General features: G+C 44.1%; 1 protein-coding gene across 1 annotated transcript in view; it reads left to right on the top strand.

Moving 5' to 3' along the window:
- Positions 1 to 8155, top strand: part of ACOXL (acyl-CoA oxidase like) — a 625524-nt gene extending 617369 nt beyond the window's left edge. Inside the window, 1 exon segment of the mRNA XM_040429469.1 lies at positions 7716 to 8155. Coding sequence (XP_040285403.1) covers positions 7716 to 7901 — 186 coding nt within the window. The 3' untranslated portion in view covers positions 7902 to 8155.
- Positions 8156 to 27742: the final 19587 nt, after the last annotated feature.

Below are 27742 nucleotides of genomic sequence, written 5' to 3'. Positions count from 1 at the left end.
TAATTTTTTGTTTGTTGTTTTTTTTTTCTCTTTCTACTTAGAATCCAATATGGATCCTATTGATGCCTTGGCAGAACAGCTTCAAAGCCTGTCTTTGGAGGTGGCAGGATTGAAGGCGTCTGTTCTCCAACAACAGCAGCAAATGCAGCAGACCGCACCCCCAGCGGTTGCTATGGGTAACCAGGTTGTCACTGAACCCAAGGTTGCTCTTCCCGACAGATTTTCTGGGGGAAGGGACAAATTTGCAACGTTCCGTGAGGCCTGCAAATTATATTTTAAGTTGCGCCCTTACTCCTCAGGTCATGAAGAACAGCGGGTTGGGATTGTCATTTCCCTGCTTCAGGGGGATCCGCAATCCTGGGCGTTCTCGTTACCCCCTGGTTCTCAGGCTCTTCGGTCAGTGGAGGGATTTTTTGGGGCTTTGGGTCTCATATATGATGACCCTGACCGAGTCGCCCTGGCTGAGTCGAAGTTACGGAGACTCCTACAGGGAGATCGGTCAGCAGAGGAATATTGCTCAGAGTTCCGTAGGTGGGCTACGGATACTCAGTGGAACGACCCGGCTCTCAGGAGTCAGTTCTGCTCTGGGTTATCTGAAAGGGTTAAGGATGCACTGGCGCTGTATGAGACCCCCCTTTCCCTTGATGCTGTTATGTCCCTCTCTATCAGAATAGATAGACATCTTAGGGAGAGATCGAAAATTCCGGAGCAATTGGTTACCTCTCCCAAGCAACAGTCAGCCTGTACTGACTTAGATGAGCCTATGCAGCTAGGCGGAAATTCTCGTCAGGTCCGTCCTCCCGAGATTCGCCGTAGGGGGGGGGCTTGTTTTTTCTGTGGGGGGAGGGGTCATTTCATTAATGTCTGTCCCTCCTTTCTCAAAAACAAAAGACCGTCGGAAAACTACTAACCCCGGGCTGTGCGGAGGATGTCAGCCGGGGGGTATACGTTTCCTCCATACGAACATCTCAATTTGTGTTACCAGCTGTCATTGTTTTTGGTGTTAAGACGGAGTCTATTTCTGTTTTTCTAGACAGTGGAGCAGGGGTAAACTTGATTGATGCCCATTTTGCCCGCACTATGGGTTTGTCTCTCTGTACGCTGCAGAGACCTATTCCCGTATTCGCTATAGATTCTGCTCCTCTGTCTCAGAGAAACCTCACCCACATTGTTCGTAATTTACACCTTCGGGTAGGGGACCACCATAATGAGTGTCTTTCATGTTACGTTCTGGAGGGCCTTCCCTCTCCGGTGGTATTGGGTCTTCCCTGGTTGGTAGCGCACAATCCAGTGGTGGATTGGCAGGCCAGGGAGATATTGGAGTGGAGTGAGCATTGCAGAGAGAATTGCTTAAATAACAATTGCTTAATCGCCTCCATAGCTTCCCTACCTACATTTATTTCGGACTTTGAGGACGTTTTTTCTGAAAAGGGTTGTCAGAAACTACCACCTCATCGTCCTTATGATTGCCCGGTTAACCTGATTCCCGGGGCAAAATTACCCAAGTCCAGGTTGTATAATCTTTCGGGTCCCGAGAGACAAGCCATGAAAGATTATATCTCCGAGAGTCTGGCTAAGGGACACATCAGACCCTCTTCTTCACCCGTGGCTGCAGGGTTTTTCTTTGTTAAAAAGAAAGATGGGGGCCTGCGTCCTTGCTTAGATTTCCGTGAGTTAAACCAGATAACCATCCGTGACCCATACCCTCTTCCTCTCATTCCTGACCTTTTTAATCAGATTGCGGGTGCTAAGTGGTTCTCCAAACTTGATCTTAGGGGGGCCTCCAATCTGATTCGTATCAGGGAAGGGGATGAGTGGAAGACAGCTTTTAACACCCCTGAGGGGCATTATGAAAATCTTGTTATGCCTTTCGGTCTGACCAATGCCCCTGCTGTCTTCCAACATTTCGTTAATGATATTTTTAGTCATCTCATCGGCAGGTTTGTAGTCATATACCTAGATGATATCTTAATTTATTCGGCTGATCTGAAAACACATGAGGTGCATGTCAGGCAAGTACTGCAGGTCCTACGGACGAATAAATTATATGCGAAAATTGAAAAATGTGTCTTCGCTGTTCAGGAATTACAGTTCCTGGGATATCTATTATCTGCTTCAGGTTTCCGCATGGATCCTGGGAAGGTCCAGGCAATTTTAGATTGGGATCTTCCTGAGAACCTTAAAGCCCTACAACGGTTTTTGGGTTTCGCTAATTTCTATAGAAAGTTCATTAAAAATTATTCAGTGATCGTTAAACCCCTTACCGACATGACTAGGAAGGGGACGGATTTTTCCAAATGGTCTGACGCCGCTAAAGATGCATTTTCCTCTCTAAAGGAGAGGTTTACCTCGGCACCTGTTCTAATTCAACCTGATGTCTGCCAGCCTTTTATTGTCGAGGTAGATGCGTCAGAGGTGGGAGTGGGAGCGGGAGCTGTATTGTCTCAGGGTCCGTCTCCTGGCAAATGGCGTCCTTGCGCTTTCTTTTCCAAAAAATTATCTTCTGCAGAGAAGAATTATGATATTGGAAATAGGGAACTGTTGGCGATTAAACTGGCGCTTGAAGAGTGGCGTCACTTCTTAGAGGGAGCAATCCACCCCATCACGGTGATTACGGATCACAAGAACCTTCTGTACCTAGAATCGGCTAAACGTCTCACCCCTAGACAAGCTAGGTGGTCGCTATTCTTTACCAGATTTAACTTTGTAATCACCTATCGTCCTGGGGCAAAAAATACCAAGGCAGACGCATTATCTCGTAGTTTCCCTGGAGGGGGTAATGTTTGTGATCCGGTACCTATTTTACAAAGAGGAGTGGTTGTCTCTGCTGTACACTCTGTTCTAGAGGGAAAGGTGTTAGAGGCTCAGGGGGACGCCCCGGCCTCTTGCCCCTCAGAGAAATTGTTTGTACCGTTAAACCTGCGTCTTGAATTATTAAAAGAACATCATAATTCGGCACTTGCTGGACACCCGGGTAGTAAAGCAACCTTGGAGCTTTTATCTCGTCGTTTTTGGTGGCCAAGGTTGCGTCAGGATGTAATGGATTTCGTGTCTACTTGTTCTACTTGTGCACGCGCGAAAGTCTCTCATACACGTCCAGCAGGGTCTTTATTGCCACTTTTCATTCCCAATAGGCCATGGACACATCTGTCTATGGATTTCATCACTGACTTACCGTTGTCGGCGGGTAAAACAGTTATCTTGGTAGTAGTAGACAGGTTTAGCAAAATGGTACACTTTATTGCGCTACCCGCACTTCCTAATGCTAAAACTCTCGCTCAGGTGTTTATCAGTGAAATCGTGAAGCTTCACGGGGTCCCTTCCGATGTGGTTTCGGATCGAGGAACCCAGTTTATTTCTAAGTTTTGGAAAGCTTTTTGTTCCCGTTTGGGGGTTCACTTGTCCTTTTCCTCAGCTTTCCATCCTCAGTCGAATGGACAGACTGAGCGTACCAACCAAAACCTAGAAACATATTTAAGGTGTTTTGTGTCTGAAAACCAAGTTGTGGTCATCATATTTACCGTTAGCTGAGTTTGCCATAAATAATCATTATCAGGAGTCCACTGGCAAGTCATCATTCCTTGGTGCATACGGTTTACATCCCCAATTTTGTACTTTCAAAGAGGGGGGGTCTTCTGGGGTTCCCGAAAAGGAAAGGTTTTCTTCATCTCTTTCATCGGTATGGCAGAAGGTGCAAGTTAACTTGAAAAAGATGAGTGGTAAATATAAATGCATGGCCGATAAGAAACGGTCGCCAGGTCCGGACCTAGGAGTGAATGACTATGTGTGGTTGTCTACTAGAAATATTAAGTTGAAGGTTCCTTCTTGGAAACTGGGTCCTAGGTTCATTGGTCCCTATAAAATAGTAGCCGTCATTAACCCTGTGGCTTTTCGCCTGGAGCTACCTCAGACTTTTAAGATCCATAACGTCTTCCATAAATCGTTACTCAAGAAGTATGTTTCACCTCTAGAACCATCGCCGCTGCCACCTCCTCCTGTTATTGTGGATGGTAATCTGGAGTTTCAAATAGCCAGAATTGTTGATTCTCGTCGGGTCCGCCGCTCTCTTCAGTATCTTGTGCATTGGAGGGGTTACGGTCCCGAGGAAAGAATGTGGGTTCCAGCGTCAGAGGTAAACGCCAACAGGTTAATTCAGACTTTCCATGCCTCTCATCCGGAGAGACCTGGTCCTGAGTGTCCGGAGGCCCCTCGTGAAAAGGGGGGTACTGTCACGAGGGTATCAAGAGCCACGTCTGACTCCGTTATACCCGGGGTCAGGAAGTCGCAGCGGGTGGCTGCGCGCTCTATATCTAAAGATCATGGTGTTTCTTAGTTATTGTTTTCTGTGTTTGCCTTGCTATCCTTTTTGTCTCTCTCAGGGATCCGTAGCTTCTCCTCCTCAGCTGTTTCGTGTCTGCCACTCCCTACCTCCTTATATTCTCCCCTCACACTTCTCTAGTTGCCAGTTATAGAGCTTCCTGCCTGGACATCTATACTGACCCACTGGAGTGGTTAATCCTGGTTGTTGTTCCTGTGTGCTACCCTCCGGATCCCTGTTTGGCTTATTGTTGTCTCCTGTTGTCGCCCACCTGGGAATATATGTTGAGTCTGTGTTGTCTGTCCTCCCCTTGGTGTTTTCCCTTAGAGTTAGTGGTGCGGACTAGTGTTCCCATCGCCCTGTTCACTACCTAGGGCTCAGCTCAGGGAAAGCCAGGGCTTTAGGCACGTGATCGGCGTACGGGTGAGGAACCCGTCTAGGGACGTCAGGGCAGCCAGGTGCCAGCCGCCAGGTGAGTCAGGGGTCACCATCTTCCCTCTCACTTGGGCAGGGCCTTCCTCGTTCCCTCCCTCTGTGTCACGTATGTGATAGCCACACCGACCATGATATACAGATACCATTAGTACAGTGAGCGGGACCCGGTGCAATAGAATACAGTGACTGTAAAAATAGTGCCACATAGACAAATAGTGAAAAAAAAACTGTTGGCGTCATTTATCAAACTGGTGAAAAGTAGAACTGGCTTAGTTGCCTACAGCAACCAATCAGATTCCACCTTTAATTTTTGACAGCTCTTTTGGAAAATGAAAGGTGGAATCTGATTGGTTGCTATGGGCATCTAAGACAGTTCTACTTTACACCAGTTTGATAAATTATCCCAAATGCCTCATGTAGTGATCCAGACATTTATAGTGTGCCACATATCAAAAGTACCATATTTTACACCCCAGAGTAATAGTGATTTTCTTACCTACACAGTAGTAATGTCCCCACAAGGTTATAATTAGTGATGAGTGAAGCGAGCTTCGGATCCTAGAGGACTGGTACCTCAGAACGGATCCAAGTTTTAAATTGTTTTTTCAGTTTAAAAATCAAATACCGAAGTTATTCAACAAAGTCTCACAAGACTTTGCAAATAACTGACTTTGACTCATCATAGGCCCTACATTTTAACCCTGAAAAAACAATTTTAATTCCAGGTTGTAAAGCAACAAAAAAAGGAAAAACTTTAAAGAAAGTTAATAATTTTGCAAGGCGCTGTATGTATGAGATAAATTGATATGCGATAGATAGATAAATGCTGTGATCTGGGATGCTGGTTAATGTCTTCTTTGTGGCTTCAATAAACCACCATCCAGACACAGGTGGTATCTTTATTACACACCCTTGTCTCTGCACGGACCATTTACAGGCACATAGCAAAAGGAAATTTGGTGTCATGGCACCCATAATGTGTCCTGCCATTGACAGCCAGCCATCATTGCCTCCTTTTGCATTGGTATTGTGAACAAGAAAGTTGGACTGCTACAGACTGGAACAGTATCGTCTTTAGCAATGAATCCAGGTTCCATTTGGGATCCGATAGTGATCAGGTTAGAGTATGGAGGCCTTGTGATGATAGCTTCAGTTCTGCCTTTGTTGTGGAGTGACACACTGCCCCAACTGCTGGTGTGAAGATCTAGGGAGCCATCACATACGACAGTCGATCACTCCTAGATACAGGGCACACTAACAGCTGGACATTTTCTCAGAGGCTACTTTTGGGTAGCTGACCTCTTGGTGAGCGATTGTTGACTGCTAGACATGCCCCTAAGATGCACTTGAAGGCATTTTGCCAAGTTGGTAGAGTTTGAGGGGCGAATAATTGGACTGAGAGTGTTCAATAAGCAAATGTTTTGTATCCAATATCACACAACTAAATGTCTTCTGCTCTAGCAAAGGTCATCATATCCAATGTGTATAGCATGGAGTACAACAACTAAAGGGGCTCATCTCCACTCAAAAGGTTCAGTTAGTAGTGAAATGCATGTAAGGTGGCATAGAAAATTGTGTTCTCGTTCTAAATTTTACTATTGATTCCCACCTTTACACCTGCTGTGCATTATTCCAGTGCTGTGACATCATTGTGTGCATAGCTGTTTGTAAAATGTGTTGTGACATCACTGATTAGATCATCTGTGTACCGTGACATAACTGTGTTCATTATCCCTATACTGTGACATCACTGTGTGCATTATGTCTGTACTGTGACATTACTGTGTGCATTATCCCAGTAGTGTGACATAACAGTGTACATTAACCCATTATTATTTAATCATTGTGCACATTCATGTCTGCCCTGTCTCAGTAGTTTTGCAAAGATCAATGTATTCAACTTCACAACAAATGGAGATATATTAGATTTTAGACTTCATGTCCCTTTTAGAGAAAACTAATCTTTACTTACAAAAAAAATATCTACTGCGTTATTTCTGTGCTAGTTAGGCTCTGTTCACACTCCAGTTCGAACCCATTGCATTTTAATGGTTCCCATCGGGGAACCATCATTTTGACAGCAAGAATAGCACTGCATGCTACACTATTCTTGCCATTTAAAGTCGCAAAAACCTTAAAAAACCCTGACAGAAGGGCATAGATCTGTTTGAACATAGCCTTCCATATGTAAAGCAAAGTAAAGTTATCTGTGTTAGAAGAAATTGGACGGGTCATGAAGTAGTTGTGCCATTTCGTGAGATTGCCAACACTGTTCTGCACATCCGCCGCCCATGCTGTCCTACTTATTTATTGTCCCACTGCTGGGAGCTCAGGGACTAACCTCTTTCTCCTATGGATGGGGGCCTGGGGGTTCAAGGTCCCTTTACACGGCTCAATTAAGCAAATTGTCTGGAAGAAAGCGATCCTTTCTGACACTCACCAGCTTATCAGTGAAGGAGATTTCTGCATAAAAATGTACGGGGAGGAGTGATCGCCAGTGCCATCACTCATCCCCATACAGAATCATAGTTTGCCGACAGCAGAGTGATGTTTGGACGGCACAATCTGCTGCCGGCAAACGATTATTTAGGTGACTGCGTGCACATTTCACTTTTTCATCGGGTACTCGGCGGCACCATTACACCGCAGATTATAGCATTCCTATGAGCACAGCGATGACTGCCCGATGTTCAGGCAGTGTAAAGGGACCTCTGGATCATTGCACAGCAGATGTACTGTCATTCAGGTTTTGTACTGCAGAGGAATGTTAGTGCCTATTGTGTATAAAGGACCATATATAAGTGAACTTGCAGAGTACTGAATGTACAACATAAGCTGGTGTTAAGGCTGGGCTTTCTATAGTGTTTACTTAGAATACAAGCAGCTTCGTTGGCGGCGTGAGTCATTGTGAGTCTATACCCGGTTATCACGCCTCACATGTAATTGTGTTTTTGTTTTACAGTTACTGGAGCTGTGCAGGTTGGTGAAAGATGATGCCCTGAAGGTTGTTTCCGCTTTTAACATACCACGTGACACCATCCAAGCCCCTATTGCTGGCATTCCCAGCTTAAGGGCACAGTGGGCTTATTACCCCCAGCCAAAAGAGGATGACCACAAAGTGCCAAGGAAAATCAGTGCCAAGCTATAACCTGATCCTGTTTACATAGTGCTGCCAAGTAAAGTAGAAATGAATTAAATGAAGTGACTCGGAAAATGTTGAGCTTTCGTCTTCTCAAATGCAGGAAATTATCAAATTACCTTTATAATAAACACACAATCCTCTTTTAATTGTTAATACGGAGGGAAAACACATATTAAATATAACTGGACAAATAGAAATGTGGGACTTTTGTAATTTAAAAGTAGATTGTTTTTCATAATAAACTGAATACTCAAAATCCATTGATGTACGTATATGCCTTATCTCTTTTTTATATTTATATATATATATATATATATATATATATATAAATTTCTGTCTGTTCTTATGCACGGCTAAACGGCTGGACCGATCTGCACCAAATCTGGTAAATCAGGGGCTTAGAAAGAGTGGGTTTCAGCTCTCTAGAACGTACGGTTCTTGAGATATCCACAAAAAAGTCAAATATATTTCACTCATATCCCAACTGACATATAGACTGTCACATGACCATTACAGGGCAATAGAAGTTTGTAGGTCCTTCAAGTCTTCGCCTCACTGACATACACACAGTTTTACACCAAGTTTCCATAACAACCAGCCATTTTTCTTCACTGTTATAGGTCACTGTGGATGCCGCTATTAGAGTACTGTTATGGCAGCAAGGTGGATGTCACTGTTATAGGATGTTAAAAGTCATGGTGGATGTCACTGTTATGGGAATGCTGTGCATGTCACTGTTATGGGGGCACTGTGGTTGTCACTGTTGTGGGGGCACTGTGGATGTCACTGTTGTGGGGGCACTGTGGATGTCATTGTTATCATGACGATGCTGTTTGTTTCATATGATGAGAATGTCACTGTTATGGGGCCACTGTGGATGTCACTAATATGGGTGCACTGTGGAGGCACTGTGAATGTCACTCTTATAGGGTCAGTGCGGATGTCACTGTTGTGGGGGCACTGTGGATGTCATTTTTATCAAGAAAATGTGGATGCCATTGTTATGGGGGCACTGTGGATGTCACTGTTGTGGGGGCACTATGGATGGCACTGTTATGGGGGCACTGTGGATGGCACTGTTATGGGGCATTGTGGATGGCACTGTTATGGGGGCACTATGGATAGCACTGTTATGGGGTAACTCTTCTAACCCAGGGTTTTTCAACTCTGGTCCCCGGGACCCGCCTACCAGTCATGTGGATTTCCTTAGTATTGAGAAGGTGATATAATTAGTGTCCATGCATCAGGACTTACCACAGGTATTCACAGGGCCGTCTTTAACAAGGGGCAAAAGGGGCAGCTGCTCCTGGCGGCCCAAGACAGCTGCCTCTTGAGCACTGCCACTGCCCTGGGTGTCAGGCTGTCAGCTACACAGAGGGGTGCTGCCATGCCATGTTATGCCATGCCTGCCGGCACTCCAGGCAGCGAACTGTGAGAGCTGTGATTCTCTTAGGAGAAAGGATCTTAGATGACATCATCACCATGTGACCAGTAACCTAGCAATATTACTGGTCACATGGCTATGAGGTAATCAAAGGTCCTTTCTACCAGGAGTGTTGCTGCAGGAGAAGTTTGCCTTAACTGTGGAGCTTTTTTTGTGAAGATTACATCAGGAAAAGGTGACAGGGGCTGTTATGCTAATATACTGTAAGCTACTGTATACTGTGGGGTGCTGTATACTGTGGGGTGCTGTATACTGTTGGATTCTGTATACTGTGGGGTGCTATACTGCTCTACTGTATAATGTTGGGTGCTGTATACGGTGGGGTGCTGTATACGGTGGTGTGCTATACCGCTCTACTGTATACTGTGGGGTGCTATACTGCTCTACTGTATACTGTGGGGTGCTGTATACTGTAGGGGGCTATACTGCTCTACTGTATACTGTGGGGTGCTGTATACGGTTGGGTGCTGTATATTGTGGTGTGCTATACTGTTCCACTGTATACTATGGGGTGCTGTATACTGTGGGGTGCTATACTGCTCTACTATATACTATGGAGTGCTGTATACTGTAGGGTGCTATACTGCTGTACTGTATACTGTGAGGTGCTGTATACTGTATAGTTTGGGGTGCTGTATACTGTATACTGTGAGGTGCTGTATATTGTGGGGTGCTGTATATTATGGGGTGCTATACTGCTCTACTGTATACTGTGAGGTGCTGTATACTGTATAGTATGAGGTGCTGTATACTTTGGGGTGCTGTATACTGCGGTGTGCTATACTGCTCTACTGTATACTGTGAGGTGCTGTACACTGTGGGGTGCTATACTGCTCTACTATATACTGTGGGGTGCTGTATACTGTATAGTGTGGGGTGCTGTACACTATAGGGTGCTATACTGCATACTGTGGGGTGCGCTGTAACGCTAGGGTGAGCCGAGCCCCGGTCTCCTGAGCCGCTGGAGTCTTCAGAACTGGAAGTATTTACAGTCATTCACTGTACTCTACCAGAGGTGTGGATTTTTTTTTTTTCGTGTGTTGTGGTGGAGGGCATGATTGCATGCTAGGGTGTGGGAAGGCGGGATCCAGGGGGCCAAGTATTTTTTTGCCCAGGGTCCAATCAATATTAAAGACGGCCCTGGGTATTCATTCTGTGGGATATTTTCAAATCGTGACCGGTAGGTGGGTCCTGAGAACCGGAGTTGAAAAACCCTGTTCTAACCACATGCACAAACAAAAAAGACCCATGAGAAGCCAGGTAATTCTGCTAGTTTATCATAAATGTAAGTGCAAGAAATGCAGTGAAACATAACCAAAATGTTTTAGAATCATGGAGATATGCAGGTCTCATGCTTGCGATGCTTCCAAGCTGTCTGGTTTCAAGTAATATGAGTGATCCCCAGAACCTAGGTACTGTGTATGACAGAGAGCATTGTACAACGTACCTGAATGTGACCCATAAAGGTAATGTGTCATCAGAAAATATTTTTGCACTGACCACTATTGGCGCCACTTCTTGGTTTGTACAGATCACTGTACTGCAGTTATATACCATTCTAAACCTGCCTGTAATGATATCATCTCGGTGTATAGATAAGACAGGATCCACCATTCACAATAGGTGATACTCAAAGCTTATCTATTCTTTCTTTGTGCAAACTCTCCCATAGAAGTCAATGAGGTCCCTTCCTGTCCATTCTGTCTATGGCCCATGGGGCTGCCATAAAGCAATTTTTTTATGCTTTGTAAATGCTGTTAAGAATAGCTCAGGCAAGATCACCGCCCCCTAATCATGTTCAGGAAACAGAAGAAATAAATCTGCAATCAGAAAATAAAAGCAGATTAGAAAAAAAAGGATGTGTGTTACTATCTGGTTTTAACTGGCAGATAACATTTTTGGTGACACATTTCTTTTAAGGCTACCAGCATTGATGGCCAAACCCACCATTTTTCACCAGGGCTGCCCAACAGTCTGTCAATGGGAAGTCCCTGACTCTAGCCTGACAGATTATGTTGGGGGAGAGAAGGATCGGGCATGTAAAATTGCAATGCCTTATCCTTTTGTTCTCCCAGGAGATATTCCACAGTCAGAGGTGTCTGGCAGTGACTTTCTCCGCTTTACCGATGGAATATATGAGGGGATGCTGAGAAGTTCCTGATGTTTACAATTGTTATAACTATATTTAACCGCTTGCCGCCACGCTAACGCCGAAAGGCGTCATTGCGGCGGCTCCCCCAGGCTACGCTAACGCCAATTGGCGTCATCTCGCGTGAGCCGAGATTTCCTGTGAAGGCGCGCGCGTTCACAGGAACGGAAGGTAAGAGAGTTGATCTCCAGCCTGCCATCGGCGATCGTTTGCTGGCAGGCTGGAGATGTGATTTTTTTTAACCCCTAACAGGTATATTAGACGCTGTTTTGATAACAGCGTCTAATATACCTGCTACCTGGTCCTCTGGTGGTCCCCTTTGTTTGGATCGACCACCAGAGGACACAGGTAGCTCAGTAAAGTAGCACCACTACACTACACTACACTACACCCCCCCCCCCGTCACTTATTAACCCCTTATTAGCCCCTGATCACCCCATATAGACTCCCTGATCACCCCCCTGTCATTGATTACCCCCCTGTCATTGATCACACCGCTGTAAAGCTCCATTCAGACGTCTGCATGATTTTTACGGATCCGCTGATAGATGGATCGGATCCGCAAAACGCACACGGACGTCTGAATGGAGCCTTACAGGGGCGTAATCAATGACTGTGGTGATCACCCCATATAGACTCCCTGATCACCCCCCTGTCATTGATTACCCCCCTGTCATTGATCACACCCCTGTAAAGCTCCATTCAGACGTCCGCATGATTTTTACGGATCCACTGATAGATGGATCGGATCCGCAAAACACATACGGACATCTGAATGGAGCCTTATAGGGGGGTGATCAATGACAGGGGGGTGATCACCCCATATAGACTCCCTGATCACCCCCCTGTCATTGATCACCCCCCCTGTCATTGATCACCCCCCTGTCATTGATTACCCCCCTGTCATTGATCACACCCCTGTAAAGCTCCATTCAGACGTCCGCATGATTTTTACGGATCCACTAAACGCATACAGACGTCTGAATGGAGTCTTACAGGGGCGTGATCAATGACTGTGGTGATCACCCCCTATAGACTCCCTGATCACCCCCCTGTCATTGATTACCCCCCTGTCATTGATAACCCCCTGTAAAGCTCCATTCAGACGTCCGTATGATTTTTACGGATCCACTGATAGATGGATCGGATCCGCAAAACGCATACGGACGTCTGAATGGAGCCTTACAGGGGCATGATCAATGACTGTGGTGATCACCCCATATAGACTCCCTGATCACCCCCCTGTCATTGATTACCCCCCTGTCATTGATCACCCCCCCTGTCAGGCTGCATTCAGATGTCCGTATGATTTTTACGGATCCACGGATACATGGATCGGATCCGCAAAACACATACGGACATCTGAATGGAGCCTTATAGGGGGGTGATCAATGACAGGGGGGTGATCACCCCATATAGACTCCCTGATCACCCCCCTGTCATTGATCACCCCCCCTGTCATTGATCACCCCCCTGTCATTGATCACCCCCCTGTCAGGCTCCATTCAGACATTTTTTTGGCCTAAGTTAGCGGAAATTATTATTTTTTTCTTACAAAGTCTCATATTCCACTAACTTGTGTCAAAAAATTAAATCTCACATGAACTCACCATACCCCTCACGGAATCCAAATGCGTAAAAAATTTTAGACATTTATATTCCAGACTTCTTCTCACGCTTTAGGGCCCCTAGAATGCCAGGGCAGTATAAATACCCCACATGTGACCCCATTTCGTAAAGAAGACACCCCCAGGTATTCAGTGAGGGGCATATTGAGTCCATGAAAGATTGAAATTTTTGTCCCAAGTTAGCGGAAAGGGAGACTTTGTGAGAAAAAAATAAAAAATATCAATTTCCGCTAACTTGTGCCAAAAAAAATAATTTCTATGAACTCGCCATGCCCCTCATTGAATACCTTGGCGTGTCTTCTTTCCAAAATGGGGTCACATGTGGGGTATTTATACTGCCCTGGCATTCTAGGGGCCCCAAAGCGTGAGAAGAAGTCTGGTATCCAAATGTCTAAAAATGCCCTCATAAAAGGAATTTGGGCACCTTTGCGCATCTAGGCTGCAAAAAAAGTGTCACACATCTGGTATCGCCGTACTCAGGAGAAGTTGGGGAATGTGTTTTGGGGTGTCATTTTACATATACCCATGCTGGGTGAGAGAAATATCTTGGTCAAATGCCAACTTTGTATAAAAAAATGGGAAAAGTTGTCTTTTGCCAAGATATTTCTCTCACCCAGCATGGGTATATGTAAAATGACACCCCAAAACACATTCCCCAACTTCTCCTGAATACGGCGATACCACATGTGTGACACTTTTTTGCAGCCTAGGTGGGCAAAGGGGCCCATATTCCAAAGAGCACCTTTCGGATTTCACCGGCCATTTTTTACAGATTTTGATTTCAAACCACTTCTCACACATTCGGCCCCTAAAATGCCAGGGCAGTAAACCTACCCCACAAGTGACCCCATTTTGGAAAGAAGACACCCCCAGGTATTTCGTGATGGGCATAGTGAGTTCATGGAAGTTTTTATTTTTTGTCACAAGTTAGTGGAATATGAGACTTTGTAAGAAAAAAAAAAAATCATCATTTTCCGCTAACTTGTGACAAAAAATAAAAAATTCTAGGAACTTGCCATGCCCCTCACGGAATACCTTGGGGTGTCTTCTTTCCAAAATGGGGTCACTTGTGGGGTAGTTATACTGCCCTGGCATTCTAGGGGCCCTAATGTGTGGTAAGTAGTTTGAAATCAAAATGTATAAAAAATTACTTGTGAAATCCTAAAGGTGCTCTTTGTAATGTGGGCCCCTTTGCCCACCTAGGCTGCAAAAAAGTGTCACACATGTGGTATCGCCGTACTCAGGAGAAGTTGGGCAATGTGTTTTGGGGTGTCATTTTACAAATACCCATGCTGGGTGAGAGAAATATCTTGGCAAAAGACAACTTTTCCCATTTTTTTATACAAAGTTGGCATTTGACCAAGATATTTATCTCACCCAGCATGGGTATATGTAAAATGACACCCCAAAACACATTGCCCAACTTCTCCTGAGTACGACGATACCAGATGTGTGACACTTTTTTGCAGTCTAGATGCGCAAAGGGGCCCACATTCCTTTTATGAGGGCATTTTTAGACATTTGGATCCCAGACTTCTTCTCACGCTTTAGGGCCCCTAAAATGCCAGGGCAGTATAAATACCCCACATGTGACCCCATTTTGGAAAGAAGACACCCCAAGGTATTTAATGAGGGGCATGGCGAGTTCATAGAAATTTTTTTTTTTTTTGGCACAAGTTACCGGAAATTGATTATTTTTTTTTTTCTCACAAAGTCTCCCTTTCCGCTAACTTGGGACAAAAATTTCAATCTTTCATGGACTCAATATGCCCCTCAGCGAATACCGTGGGGTGTCTTCTTTCCGAAATGGGGTCACATGTGGGATATTTATACTGCCCTGGCATTCTAGGGGCCCTAAAGCGTGAGAAGAAGTCTGGAATATAAATGTCAAAAAAATTTTACGCATTTGGATTCTGTGAGGGGTATGGGGAGTTCATGTGAGATTTTATTTTTTGACACAAGTTAGTGGAATATGGGACTTTGTAAGAAAAAATAATTTCTGCTAACTTGGGCCAAAAAAAATGTCTGAATGGAGCCTTACAGGGGGGTGATCAATGACAGGGGGGTGATTAATGACAGGGGGGTGATCAGGGAGTCTATATGGGGTGATCACCCCCCTGTCATTGATCACCCCCCTATAAGGCTCCATTCAGATGTCCGTATGTGTTTTGCGGATCCGATCCATGTATCCGTGGATCCGTAAAAAACATACGGACATCTGAATGCAGCCTTACAGGGGGGGGATCAATGACAGGGGGGTGATCAATGACAGGGGGGTGATCAGGTAGTCTATATGGGGTGATCACCCCCCTGTCATTGATCACCCCCCTGTAAGGCTTCATTCAGACGTCCGTATGTGTTTTGCGGATCCGATCCATGTATCAGTGGATCCATAAAAATCATACGGACGTCTGAATGGAGCCTTACAAGGGGGTGATCAATGACAGGGGGTGATCAGGGAGTCTATATGGGGTGATCACCCCCCTGTAAGGCCCCATTCAGACGTCTGTATGTGTTTTGCGGATCCGATCCATGTATCCGTGGTTCCGTAAAAAACATACAGACATCTGAATGCAGCCTTACAGGGGGGTGATCAATGACAGGGGGGTGATCAGGGAGTCTATATGGGGTGATCACCCCCGTCATTGATCACCCCCCTGTAAGGCTCCATTCAGACGTCCGTATGTGTTTTGCGGATCCGATCCATGTATCAGTGGATCCGTAAAAATCATACGGACGTCTGAATGGAGCCTTACAGGGAGTGATCAATGACAGGGGGGTGATCAATGACAGGGGGGTGATCAGGGAGTCAATATGGGGTTATCAGGGGTTAATAAGGGGTTAATAAGTGACGGGGGGGGGTGTAGTGTAGTGTGGTGCTTGGTGCTACTTATTACAGAGCTGCCTGTGTCCTCTGGTGGTCGATCCAAACAAAAGGGACCACCAGAGGACCAGGTAGCAGGTATATTAGACGCTGTTATCAAAACAGCGTCTAATATACCTGTTAGGGGTTACAAAAATCGCATCTCCAGCCTGCCACTGAACGATCGCCGCTGGCAGGCTGGAGATCCACTCGCTTACCTTCCGATCCTGTGAACGCGCGCGCCTGCGTGCGCGCGTTCACAGGAAATCTCGCGTCTCGCGAGATGACGCATATATGCGTGACTCTGCGCAGGGCTGCCGCCTCCGGAACGCGGTCCTGCGTTAGGCCGTCCGGAGGCGGTTAAATAATTAGATTTTTTACTTTACTTTTAGGGGCTTCGGGCAAATATTAGGGGTCTGATCCCCTGATATTTCCCTTATAAAAAAGAAAAAGCAATTGAGGACACAAAGTCCTCAATCTCTATTTCTGTATCCCCTGTTACAAATGAACAGGAATCCTCTATACTAAGGCCTCATGCACACGACCGTTTTTTTTTTGCTGTCCGCAAAACGGATTTCCGTTGTTCCGTGATCCGTGACCGTTTTTTCTTCCGTGGGTCTTCCTTGATTTTTGGAGGATCTATGGACATGAAAAGTGAAAAAAAAAAATAAGTCAAGTTTGCATTGAAAATGATAGGAAAAACGGACACGGATCACGGACGCGGATGACTACCTTGTGTGCATCCGTGATTTTTCACGGACCCATTGACTTGAATGGGTCCGTGAACCGTTGTCCGTGAAAAAAATAGGACAGGTCCTATTTTTTTCACGGACTGGAAAAACGGATCACGGACGCGGAAGCCAAACGGTGCATTTTCCGATTTTTCCACGGACCCATTGAAAGTCAATGGGTCAGCGAAAAAAAACGGAAAACGGAACAACGGCCGCGGATGCACACAACGGTCGTGTGCATGAGGCCTAAGAGTTTCTGTTCATTCATAACATGAGGACAGAGTGTGTTTACTATAATTACAACTATGAATGAACACACCTGTAGATCACTTTCTTTTTATTCATAATTGGGGACACAGTAAACATGCTAGGTCCTCAATTTACAAACACTCAGTGATCACTTATCACTGCGTGTTTGTGCCTCACTCTGCTTCCTGACACGCTGTCACAGGAGGCTGAGCAGGCAGTGCGGAGAGGAGAATTCAACCTCCTGGGACAGCACTGCATGCTGTCTCTGCCCACACACCGCTCTGCCAATCTGTGACAGGAGGCTGAGCATTGTGGAGAGGAGAGACGTCGGCCACTCACTGCCCATTCCTCCCGCAGCGCTCGGCCGGCTGACACAGTTTCTCTCCTCCCTGCTGGGACACAGAGCAGCGCCCAGCGGGGAGGAGAGAATACACGGATGCAACACTGTATCAGCCAGAAAATGACACTTTTCGGCATTATACCAAAAATGCCATTTTCGGCTGATATGTTTCGGCGACCGATATATCGGAGCATCCCTAGTTTATTTTGTTTTCCTGTGTTGTAATTTACATGGCTGACGAAAGTGGCAAGGGGGGGGGGGGGTCAGGAGGAGGCAGGGGAAATGGGAAAGCAGGAGGGGGCTCAGTGGGCCTCTGGGTGTTACTTGCCCCCTGGGCCAAAAGTTGCCAGTCAGCCCCTGCTCTCAGTCATTTCCAGAATAATCTAAGTCTACCTGCACACAGGGGTGGGTTTCCAAACAGAAATTCTGCACAGATTTGTTTGGATTTCCACACCAAAATCTGCATATGTTATTTTTGGATTTTGATGCGGTTTTATCCTGAACTCATCCTTAGCATTGCAAAGGGTGAAATCTGCACAAAAAATTCACAATTGGCATGGTGCGAATTTAGAAGTTCGCACAGCAGATCAATTTCCGCCCGGGGAAAAAAAGCAAAGTGTACTTGAGATTTGTGAAATGTTTTTCACTTTGCTGGTACTGTATTACGCTTCGGTTTTTCCACATGAAAAAAAACGCACTTAATTCGCAACGTATACAGGTAGCCTAAAGGGTCAAGAGACACAAAGAATTCACCAGCATCACATGAAGTATCCAAAAAAGAGAAAAGCATGGATCGGACATAGCTTCTCAGCACAATTAATAGTATACAGCCCCAAAATCTACATACTGTACATGAGGCATTAGCATATGTTTTGTCAAAATGCATAATCCCACCGACCAGGGATGGTTGTCGCTACGAATGGGTACCTACTTTAATTGGCGTGGCACCAACACCACATCAACAGACGGTGTGACCCAGTGTCACATGACTTCTGGACGTTCCTGTGTCAGAAGACCACACTTTCACCACCCTACCCTCATTTTTTAATACTCTGTTGCATTTGACCTGAAAATAGACCCTCATAACATGACTGCAGTTCTTATGCAACCTAATTAGAAGAACCCAATATTTATTTTATATATATATATATATATGGAATAATATTTGTATTTCGGCAAAAAAAAAGCATAAAAATTGCCCTGAGCTGCGCTGTGTGGCCTGACCTGAAAGCTGCATTCATACATGTCAATTTTGGAGCCCTTGAAGCAGTTTTTGCAGTGGATACAAAATGAGAGACATACAGTATAAATCCTCCTTTTTGATCCCCTCCTGGTTTTAGTCCAAACTGCACCCAAATTGCTCTATGTGAATATGTTCAATGGGTCCTTCACTACTACCTTTCTTAGCAGAGCCTTGCAATGGTCAGAGAGCTAGACATGGCGACTTTCGGCACACTGCCTTTTATTTTAGGATTATCTTACATTTTATCAAAGGTAACACACTGAACTTGAATTGTTGTGTGACATATTGCCTACATAGGGTTTCTATACCGTGTGTGTGAACACACAGTCCGTACTTCACAAAATTTTCATATGTGTGGGTTTTCAAAGTTGCATTGTAGAAAAAAAAGAGTAGAAATGCTACTTACTTTACTGCTTAAATGAGGTAGATCTGAACTATCTTATCTCCTTGCAATATTTTTAGGAATATTCCCAAAATGTTCTTCCCCTTTGCATTTGCTACATTAGCTTTATGTCTTGTTCACACAGATACAAAACTACTACAGATACATCAAATACGTAGTGTTCGGGTTAAAAGGGTTTCTGTTATTTAAGACCACTTTTACACTTGCATATTTTGATCAGTATTTTGTATCATTATTTGTAGCCAAAATAAAAATGGGTCCAAAACACAGAAAAGGTGCAAATTGTCCCATTATAGTTTATTCTTTTGGTAGGCTCCACTGCTGGTTTTGGCTCATAAAAACTTATCTAAATAATGCTATGTGAAAGTGGCCCTAAATCTATTTAATTATCCAGTTAGCCAGCACCACCTAAGGATGTTTTAGAAAACTAAATTTGGCGCAAGTTCCATGTGGAAACCTCCCATTGTTTTCATTGGGACAAGGGTTAAATGTCTGCAACACATTTAGTTGTCAAAATATAATACTACAAATACAAAAGTAATGCAATTTAAAATAATAAAGATATTACACGATTGCATATCTCCTCATATCCACAGGATGCTGCTGCATCCTTAAATTAGTTTGCTACTAAATTCGAGTTCATAACTTGTAAAAGTAATACAACAAAACTAAGCACAAAAAGAAGTGGCCCTATATAAGTACAGTACCACATGTAAATTCAGCAAGGGGTCAGTGCTCCAGACTAAAAAAAATACCTAGTAGCCATTAGCTCCTGAACTGAAAAATTTAGGAGCCAAATTAAATTTTTAGTCGCCAAAACTAAACTGAATCAAAATTTTGGTATCGTGACAAAGCTACGCCGATCAGATCAGCGTAGGGTTGTTTCGATACCAAAATTTTGATTACCTTTCGTCACCATAAAAAATTATTGCGATACTCAATACCACGCAAAAAATAAATAAAATAAAAACACCCAAAAAAGCCGTGTGCATTTTGCATTTTATGAAGCGTTCTTGTCCTATTCACCCTTAGGCCCCTTTCACATGGGCGAGATTTCTGCGCGGGTGCAATGTGTGAGGTGAACGCATTGCACCCGCACTGAATCCGGACCCATTCACTTCTATGGGGCTGTGCACATGAGCAGTGATTTTAACGCATCACTTGTGCGTTGCGTAAAAATCGCAGCATGCTCTATGTTGTGCGTTTTTCACACAACGCAGGCCCCATAGAAGTTAATGCGATTTTCACGCATGGTTGCTAGGATGAAAGTCTATTCACTGTGTTATTTTCCCTTATAACATGGTTATAGGGGAAAATAATAGCATTCCTTAATACAGAATGCTTAGTAGAAGGTCAATTGAGGGTTAAAAAAATAAATAAATAATGAACTTACCTCCTCCAATTGATCGCGTAGCTGCCGATCTCCTGTTCTTTCTTCAGGACCTGTCGAAGGACCTGTGGTGACATCACTGTGCTCATCACATGGTGCATCACATGATCCATCACCATGGTAATGGACCATGTGATGAGCTCAGTGACGTCACCACAGGTCCTTTGACAGGTCCTGAAGAAAGAACAGGAGACCGGCAGCTACGCGATCAATTGGAGGAGGTGAGTTAATTATATTTTTTAACCCTCATTGGCACTGAGCCACCAATGTTTATTATACTGGGGTGTTGGGGGGGCGCACTGCGCCACCAATGGAGATAACTGACCTGTTAATACAAATATAGGAGGCGGGTGCCGGAATCAAATAGCCGGCACCCGACCTCTATGACATGGAGCTGCGATCAGCGGCAGTTAACCATTCAGGTGCGGTACCTTAAGGGTTAACTGCCGCTGATCGCAGCTCCCTGTCATAGAGGTCGGGTGCCGGCTATTTGATTTCGGCACCCGCCTCCTATATTTGTATAAACAGGTCAGTTATCTTCATTGGTGGCGCAGTGGCCAACTCCCGTCTCTCTTCTTATTGGTGGCAGCAGCACAGGGGGGAGGGAGAGACTCCTTCTCCACTGCGCTGCTGAGAAGAACATCGGCGGCGGGGCAGAGAACTATCATCTCCTGTGCCCCGCCGCTGTATTCAACGGCAGAGCTGCGGCGGCGGGTGTAGTCGCAAATGGCGACAAGACTAAAAAGTCGCCATCTGGAGCCCTGCAAGGGGTCATATTCAACCCAAGAAATTTTACTTGTTAACAGTCTTAAAGGGGCGATCATCATCACAGACAATCTCTGTGTCACTGTACAAATTAGCTGATCTGGCCACCAGCAAACAGCTAATTTTTCAGTGGAAGTTGGCATCAAATATGTGGACAGCCTAAATTCTCCAGTTAAAGAGCCACTACTTGTTAGTGTATGTTCACACATGGCAGATTTGTTGGTGAGGTTTTCCTGCACTCTCTAAGACTCAGGGATCAGCAACCTTCGGCACTCCAGCTGTTGTGAAACTACAATTCTCAGCATGCTCCATTCATTTCTATGTAGGTTCTTAGAAGAGCAGAGCAAGTATGCATGCTGGGAGTTGTAGTTTCACAACAGCTGGAGTGCCGGAGGTTGCTCTAAGTCATTTGAATCCATGCACAAGCTCCAGAAACAATCACATTCAGGTATATGTATGGAATATATATCAATTTAGGCAACATCTGCCAAATGTAGCTCTGGTGTCTGTGCTCTAGCAAAACATTAGCATTTTATTTAACCCTTTGATGCTGTAAATTTAAATTTTTCACTTTTGTTTTTTCTTCCCTGTCATACAAGAGCCATAATTTTTTTATATTTCCGTTCACATAGCTATATGAATGCTTGGCAGCACTTTCATGTGTTGTAAAATAAGAAGAATTTGGTAGAAATTTAAGGGGAAAAATGCAATTTCAATATTGTTTTTTTAATTTTTATGACTTTCACTGCTACATCTAACATTACAGTTTTCTGCAGGTCAGTATGATTACAGTGATACCAAATTCATGTAGTGTTTCTTATAGTTTACTAATTATAACCTCTTAATGCAAAACGACATACATTTGTATAAAGAGAATGCATGGAGAGGGTTCCAACATTACCGTTTTCTGTAGGTCAGTATCATTACAGTAATACCAAATTCATGTAGTGTTTCTTATACTATACTAATTATAACCTCTTAAAGCAAAACGACATACATTTGCATAAAGGGAATGCATGGAGCGGGTTCACGGGCTGAGTTCACTTCATATGCAGTAGGTGCTGGCTGTAAAGTACAGTATAATAATCTAGCTGCAACGACCAAGATTTGAGAAAGCAGAACCCAATCATTCAACCCCTAAGATGCCACAGTCAATAACCACAGCATCTGAGAGGTTAGAGGGAGGGGGCTGGACAGAGCTTATGTGGTAAAATTGTGAGGCAATGATCTGTTGCTATGACAGCCTGGAGCCTTGTGAAATTTCCCAGGCCTGTCATAGAAAGGTGCCTGCAAAGCTGTGCCCGAGGCACAATGAAAATCCCATAGACTACAACAGATCAAAAGATCGCATGTTCAAGTCTCCTAAGGGTACTAAAAATGACAATTAAGAAAATTAAAAAAGTAAAAAAAACAAAACTAATAAAACTGATATCTGCCATATAAGTTGTTGCCAAAGGGTTAATAATGTATACACCCATCAAACTATGAGGACGAAACGATTGAAATAACAATCATTCATCCCTTTACAGGCCCAACGAGCAGGCAATGATGGAATGAACATACATACATACACTCACCTAAAGAATTATTAGGAACACCTGTTCTATTTCTCATTAATGCAATTATCTAGTCAACCAATCACATGGCAGTTGCTTCAATGCATTTAGGGGTGTGGTCCTGGTCAAGACAATCTCCTGAACTCCAAACTGAATGTCAGAATGGGAAAGAAAGGTGATTTAAGCAATTTTGAGCGTGGCATGATTGTTGGTGCCAGACGGGCCGGTCTGAGTATTTCACTGGGATTTTCACGCACAACCATTTCTAGGGTTTACAAAGAATGGTGTGAAAAGGGAAAAACATCCAGTATGCGGCAGTCCTGTGGGCAAAAATGCCTTGTGGATGCTAGAGGTCAGAGGAGAATGGGCCGACTGATTCAAGCTGATAGAAGAGCAACGTTGACTGAAATAACCACTCGTTACAACCGAGGTATGCAGCAAAGCATTTGTGAAGCCACAACACGCACAACCTTGAGGCGGATGGGCTACAACAGCAGAAGACCCCACCGGGTACCACTCATCTCCACTACAAATAGGAAAAAGAGGCTACAATTTGCACGAGCTCACCAAAATTGGACTATTGAAGACTGGAAAAATGTTGCCTGGTCTGATGAGTCTCGATTTCTGTTGAGACATTCAAATGGTAGAGTCCAAATTTGGCGTAAACAGAATGAGAACATGTATCCATCATGCCTTGTTACCACTGTGCAGGCTGGTGGTGGTGGTGTAATGGTGTGAGGGATGTTTTCTGGGCACACTTTAGGCCCTTTAGTGCCAATTGGGCATCGTTTAAATGCCACGGGCTACCTGAGCATTGTTTCTGACCATGTACATCCCTTCATGACCACCATGTACCCATCCTCTGATGGCTACTTCCAGCAGGATAATGCACCATGTCACAAAGCTCGAATCATTTCAAATTGGTTTCTTGAACATGACAATGAGTTCACTGTACTAAAATGGCCCCCACAGTCACCAGATCTCAACCCAATAGAGCATCTTTGGGATGTGGTGGAAAGGGAGCTTCGTGCCCTGGATGTGCATCCCTCAAATCTCCATCAACTGCAAGATGCTATCCTATCAATATGGGACAACATTTCTAAATAATGCTATTAGCACCTTGTTGAATCAATGCCACGTAGAATTAAGGCAGTTCTGAAGGCAAAAGGGGGTCTAACACCGTATTAGTATAGTGTTCCTAATAATTCTTTAGGTGAGTGTATAAATGCTCATTCTCAATCACTGCGCTGTGGATATTACCCGTGTAAATGGCTCCTCTGTATCTTCCTTTATTTAGTTGCTGTTGCTCTATAGCTGCAATAAGTAACATAGTCTATAATGAAAAGTGTGAAAACTTTATATGAAACTTTATATAAACTAATTAAATTAAACCGACTTTAATTGAAAATGCCCCTCTATAAAAAAATTAAATAAATGTACTCACTTTTCCAAACAAAACAATCATTATTTGTGTCACCACACAAACACCTACTAATTCAGTTTATGCAGTAGATTTTTAGACTACCGTATTTTTCGCCCTATAAGACGCACCTATGTTTTTTTTAAATTCTTTTCATTTTGGTCCAGTGGAAAATACAGTACAAATACAGCATGTCATTATAATATCATCAGCCATAACTTTGCCATATGATCATCTCATTCTCATCCTCCATTCTCTCAAACCTCCCAAAAATTTCCTCCCCCCACAACTTCAGCAAAACTAACATAATAGCTCCACATTGACTACCATAGATCTTTATTTAGATAGTTTATGACATCTCTATTGTCATATCTTCCTATAGGTCTAGTTTACCCAGCGTTCCTCTCATTTGGGCCTCTAAATACCAATGTGTTTGTTTAAAGGGAAACATTAATTCCTTAATTTCCACATATGTCAATGAAAATTCAATAAACTTTCTCCATTTTTTTATGTATCTGTCTGTGGGTTTTATCTTTATCACACTCAGTATTTAATCTCTCTATATACACTGCCTGTCCAAAAAAGAAGTCGCCACAAAAAAAAAAAAGGTCACACACTCTGATATATTGTTGGACCGCCTTTAGCTTTGATTACGGCACGCATTTGCTGTGGCATTATTTCGATAAGCTTCTGCAATGTCACAAGATTAATTTCCATCCAATGTTGCATTAATTTTTCACCAAGATCTTGCATTCATGATGGTAGAGTCTGACTGCTGCGCAAAGCCTTCTCCAGCACATCCCAAAGATTCTCAATGGGGTTAAGGTCTGGACTCTGTGGTGGCCAATCCATGTGTGAAAATGATGTCTCATGCTCCCTGAACCACTCTTTCACAATTTGAGCCCGATGAATCCTGGCATTGTCATCTTGGAATATGCCCGTGCCATCAGGGAAGAAAAAATCCATTGATGGAATAACCTGGTCATTCAGTATGTTCAGGTAGTCAGCTGACCTCATTCTTGGAGCACATGCTGTTGCTGAACCTAGACCTGACCAACTGCAGCAACCCCAGATCATAGCAGTGCCCCCACAGGCTTGTCCTGTGGGCACTAGGCATGATGGGTGCATCACTTCATCTGCCTCTCTTCTTACCCTGATGCGCCCATCACTCTGGGGCAGGGTAAATCTTGACTCATCAGACCACATGACCTTCTTCCATTGCTCCAGAGTTCAATCTTTAGGCTCCCTAGCAAATTGAAGCCTTTTTTCTGGTTTGCCTCACTGATTAGTGGTTTTCTTACGGCTACACAGCTGTTCAGTCCCAATCCCTTGAGTTCCCTTCCCATTGTGCGTGTGGAAATGCTCTTAGTTTCACTATTAAACATAGCCCTGAGTTCTACTGTTGTTTTTCTTCGATTTGATTTCACCAAACGTTTAAGTGATCGCCGATCACGATCATTCAGGATTTTTTCCCCGCTACATTTCTTCCTGGAATGCGATGGGACCCCACTATCCTTTTTAATAATGCGTTGGACAGTTTTTAACCCAATTTTAGTAGTTTCTGCAATCTCCTTAGATGTTTTCTCTGCTTTATACATGCCAATGATTTGACCCTTCTCAAACAGACTAACATCTTTTCGACGACCACGAGATGTGTCTTTCGATATGGTTGTTTAAGAAATGAGAAGCAACTCATTGCACCAGTTGGGGTTAAATAACTTGTTGCCAGCTGAAAAATAATCGCCCATGCAGTAATTATCCAATAGGAGGCTCATACCTATTTGCTTAGTTAAATCCAGGTGGCGACTTTTTTTTTTTGACAGGCAGTGTATAATAACTGTTTCATAGTCCATATTATTTCTTCCCATGAGGGGGTCTCTGGTTGTAACCAGTGTCTTAACCACCACAGGACCGCCGTACGCAGGATTGCGTCCTGGCGGCGGCTCTGTTATTCCTCCTGGATGCACCGGCGCGTCATCTCGCGAGAGGCGAGATTTCCTGTGAACGCGCGCACACAGAAGCGCGCGTTCACAGGAACCGAAGGTAAACGAGTGGATCTGCAGCCTGCCAGCGGCGATCGTTTGCTGGCAGGCTGTAGATGCGATTTTTTTTAACCCCAAAAAGGTATATTAGACGCTGTTTTGATAACAGCGTCTAATAAAGCTGCTACCTGGTCCTCTGGTGGTCCCTTTTGCTTGGATCGACCACCAGAGGACACAGGCAGCTCTGTAAAGTAGCACCAAACACCACTACACTACACTCCCCCCCCTGTCACTTATTAACCCCTGATCACCCCATATAGACTCCCTGATCACCCCCCTGTCATTGATCACCCCCCTGTAAGGCTCCATTCAGACGTCCGTATGTGTTTTGCGGATCCGCAAAACACATACAGACGTCTGAATGGAGCCTTACAGGGGGGTGATCAATGACAGGGGGGTGATCACCCTATATAGACTCCCTCATCACCCCCCTGTCATTGATCACCCCCCTGTAAGGCTCCATTCAGACGTCCGTATGTGTTTTGCGGATCCACGGATCCGCAAAACACATACGGATGTCTGAATGGAGCCTTACAGGGGGGTGATCACCCCATATAGACTCCCTGATCACCCCACTGTCATTGCTCACCCCCCTGTAAGGCTCCATTCAGACGTCCGTATGTGTTTTGCGGATCCACGGATCCGCAAAACACGGACACCGCGGATCCGCAAAACACGGACACCGGCAATGTGCTTTCCGCATTTTGCGGATCCTCACATTGCCAGAACTATATAGAAAATGCCTTTTCTTTTCCGCAATTGCGGACAAGAATAGGACATGTTCTATAGGCTCTACAAAAAACGCAGTGTTCGCCCGATCAGGCCTGATCTTGTGCGCACACTTGCGTTCAGTCCGCCCCACCGCAGTGACAGAATATTTTTTTTTTCTGATCACTGCAAAAACACAGTAAAATCGCTGTGGCACTATAAAGATCACTTTTGAGGGGCATGGCGAGTTCATAGAAGATTTATTTTTTATTTTGCCACAAGTTAGCGGAAATGTTTTTTGTTTTTTTGTTTTTGCTTACAAAGTCTCATATTCCACTAACTTGTGACAAAAATAAAATCTCACATGAACTCACTATACCCCTCACGGAATCCAAATGCGTAAAAATTTTTAGACATTTATATTCCAGACTTCTTCTCACGCTTTAGGGCCCCTAAAATGCCAGGGCAGTATAAATACCCCACATGTGACCCCATTTTGGAAAGAAGACACCCCAAGGTATTTCGTGAGGGGCATGGCGAGTTCATGTAAAATTTTATTTTTTTGTCACAAGTTGGTGGAATATGAGACTTTGTAAGAGAAAAAATAAATAAAATAAATCATTTTATCAAAGACATGTAGAACAATAAATTTAGAGAAAAATTTATATAGAAATGTAGTTTTATTTGAAAAATTTTACATCCGAAAGTGAAAAATTTCATTTTTTTGCAAAAATTTTGGTAAATTTCGATTAATATCAAAAAAAGTAAAAATGTCAGCAGCAATGAAATACCACCAAATGAAAGCTCTATTAGTGAGAAGAAAAGTAGGTAAAATTAATTTGGGTGGTAAGTTGTATGACCGAGCAATAAACCGTGAAAGTAGTGTAGTGCAGAATTGTAAAAAGTGGTCTGGTCA

The sequence above is a fragment of the Bufo bufo genome, chromosome 4, assembly GCF_905171765.1.
Source record: "Bufo bufo chromosome 4, aBufBuf1.1, whole genome shotgun sequence".
Lineage (NCBI taxonomy): Eukaryota > Metazoa > Chordata > Amphibia > Anura > Bufonidae > Bufo > Bufo bufo.
The sequence above is the reverse complement of the archived record's forward strand: the minus strand, read 5'-3'. Positions and strand labels throughout refer to the sequence as shown.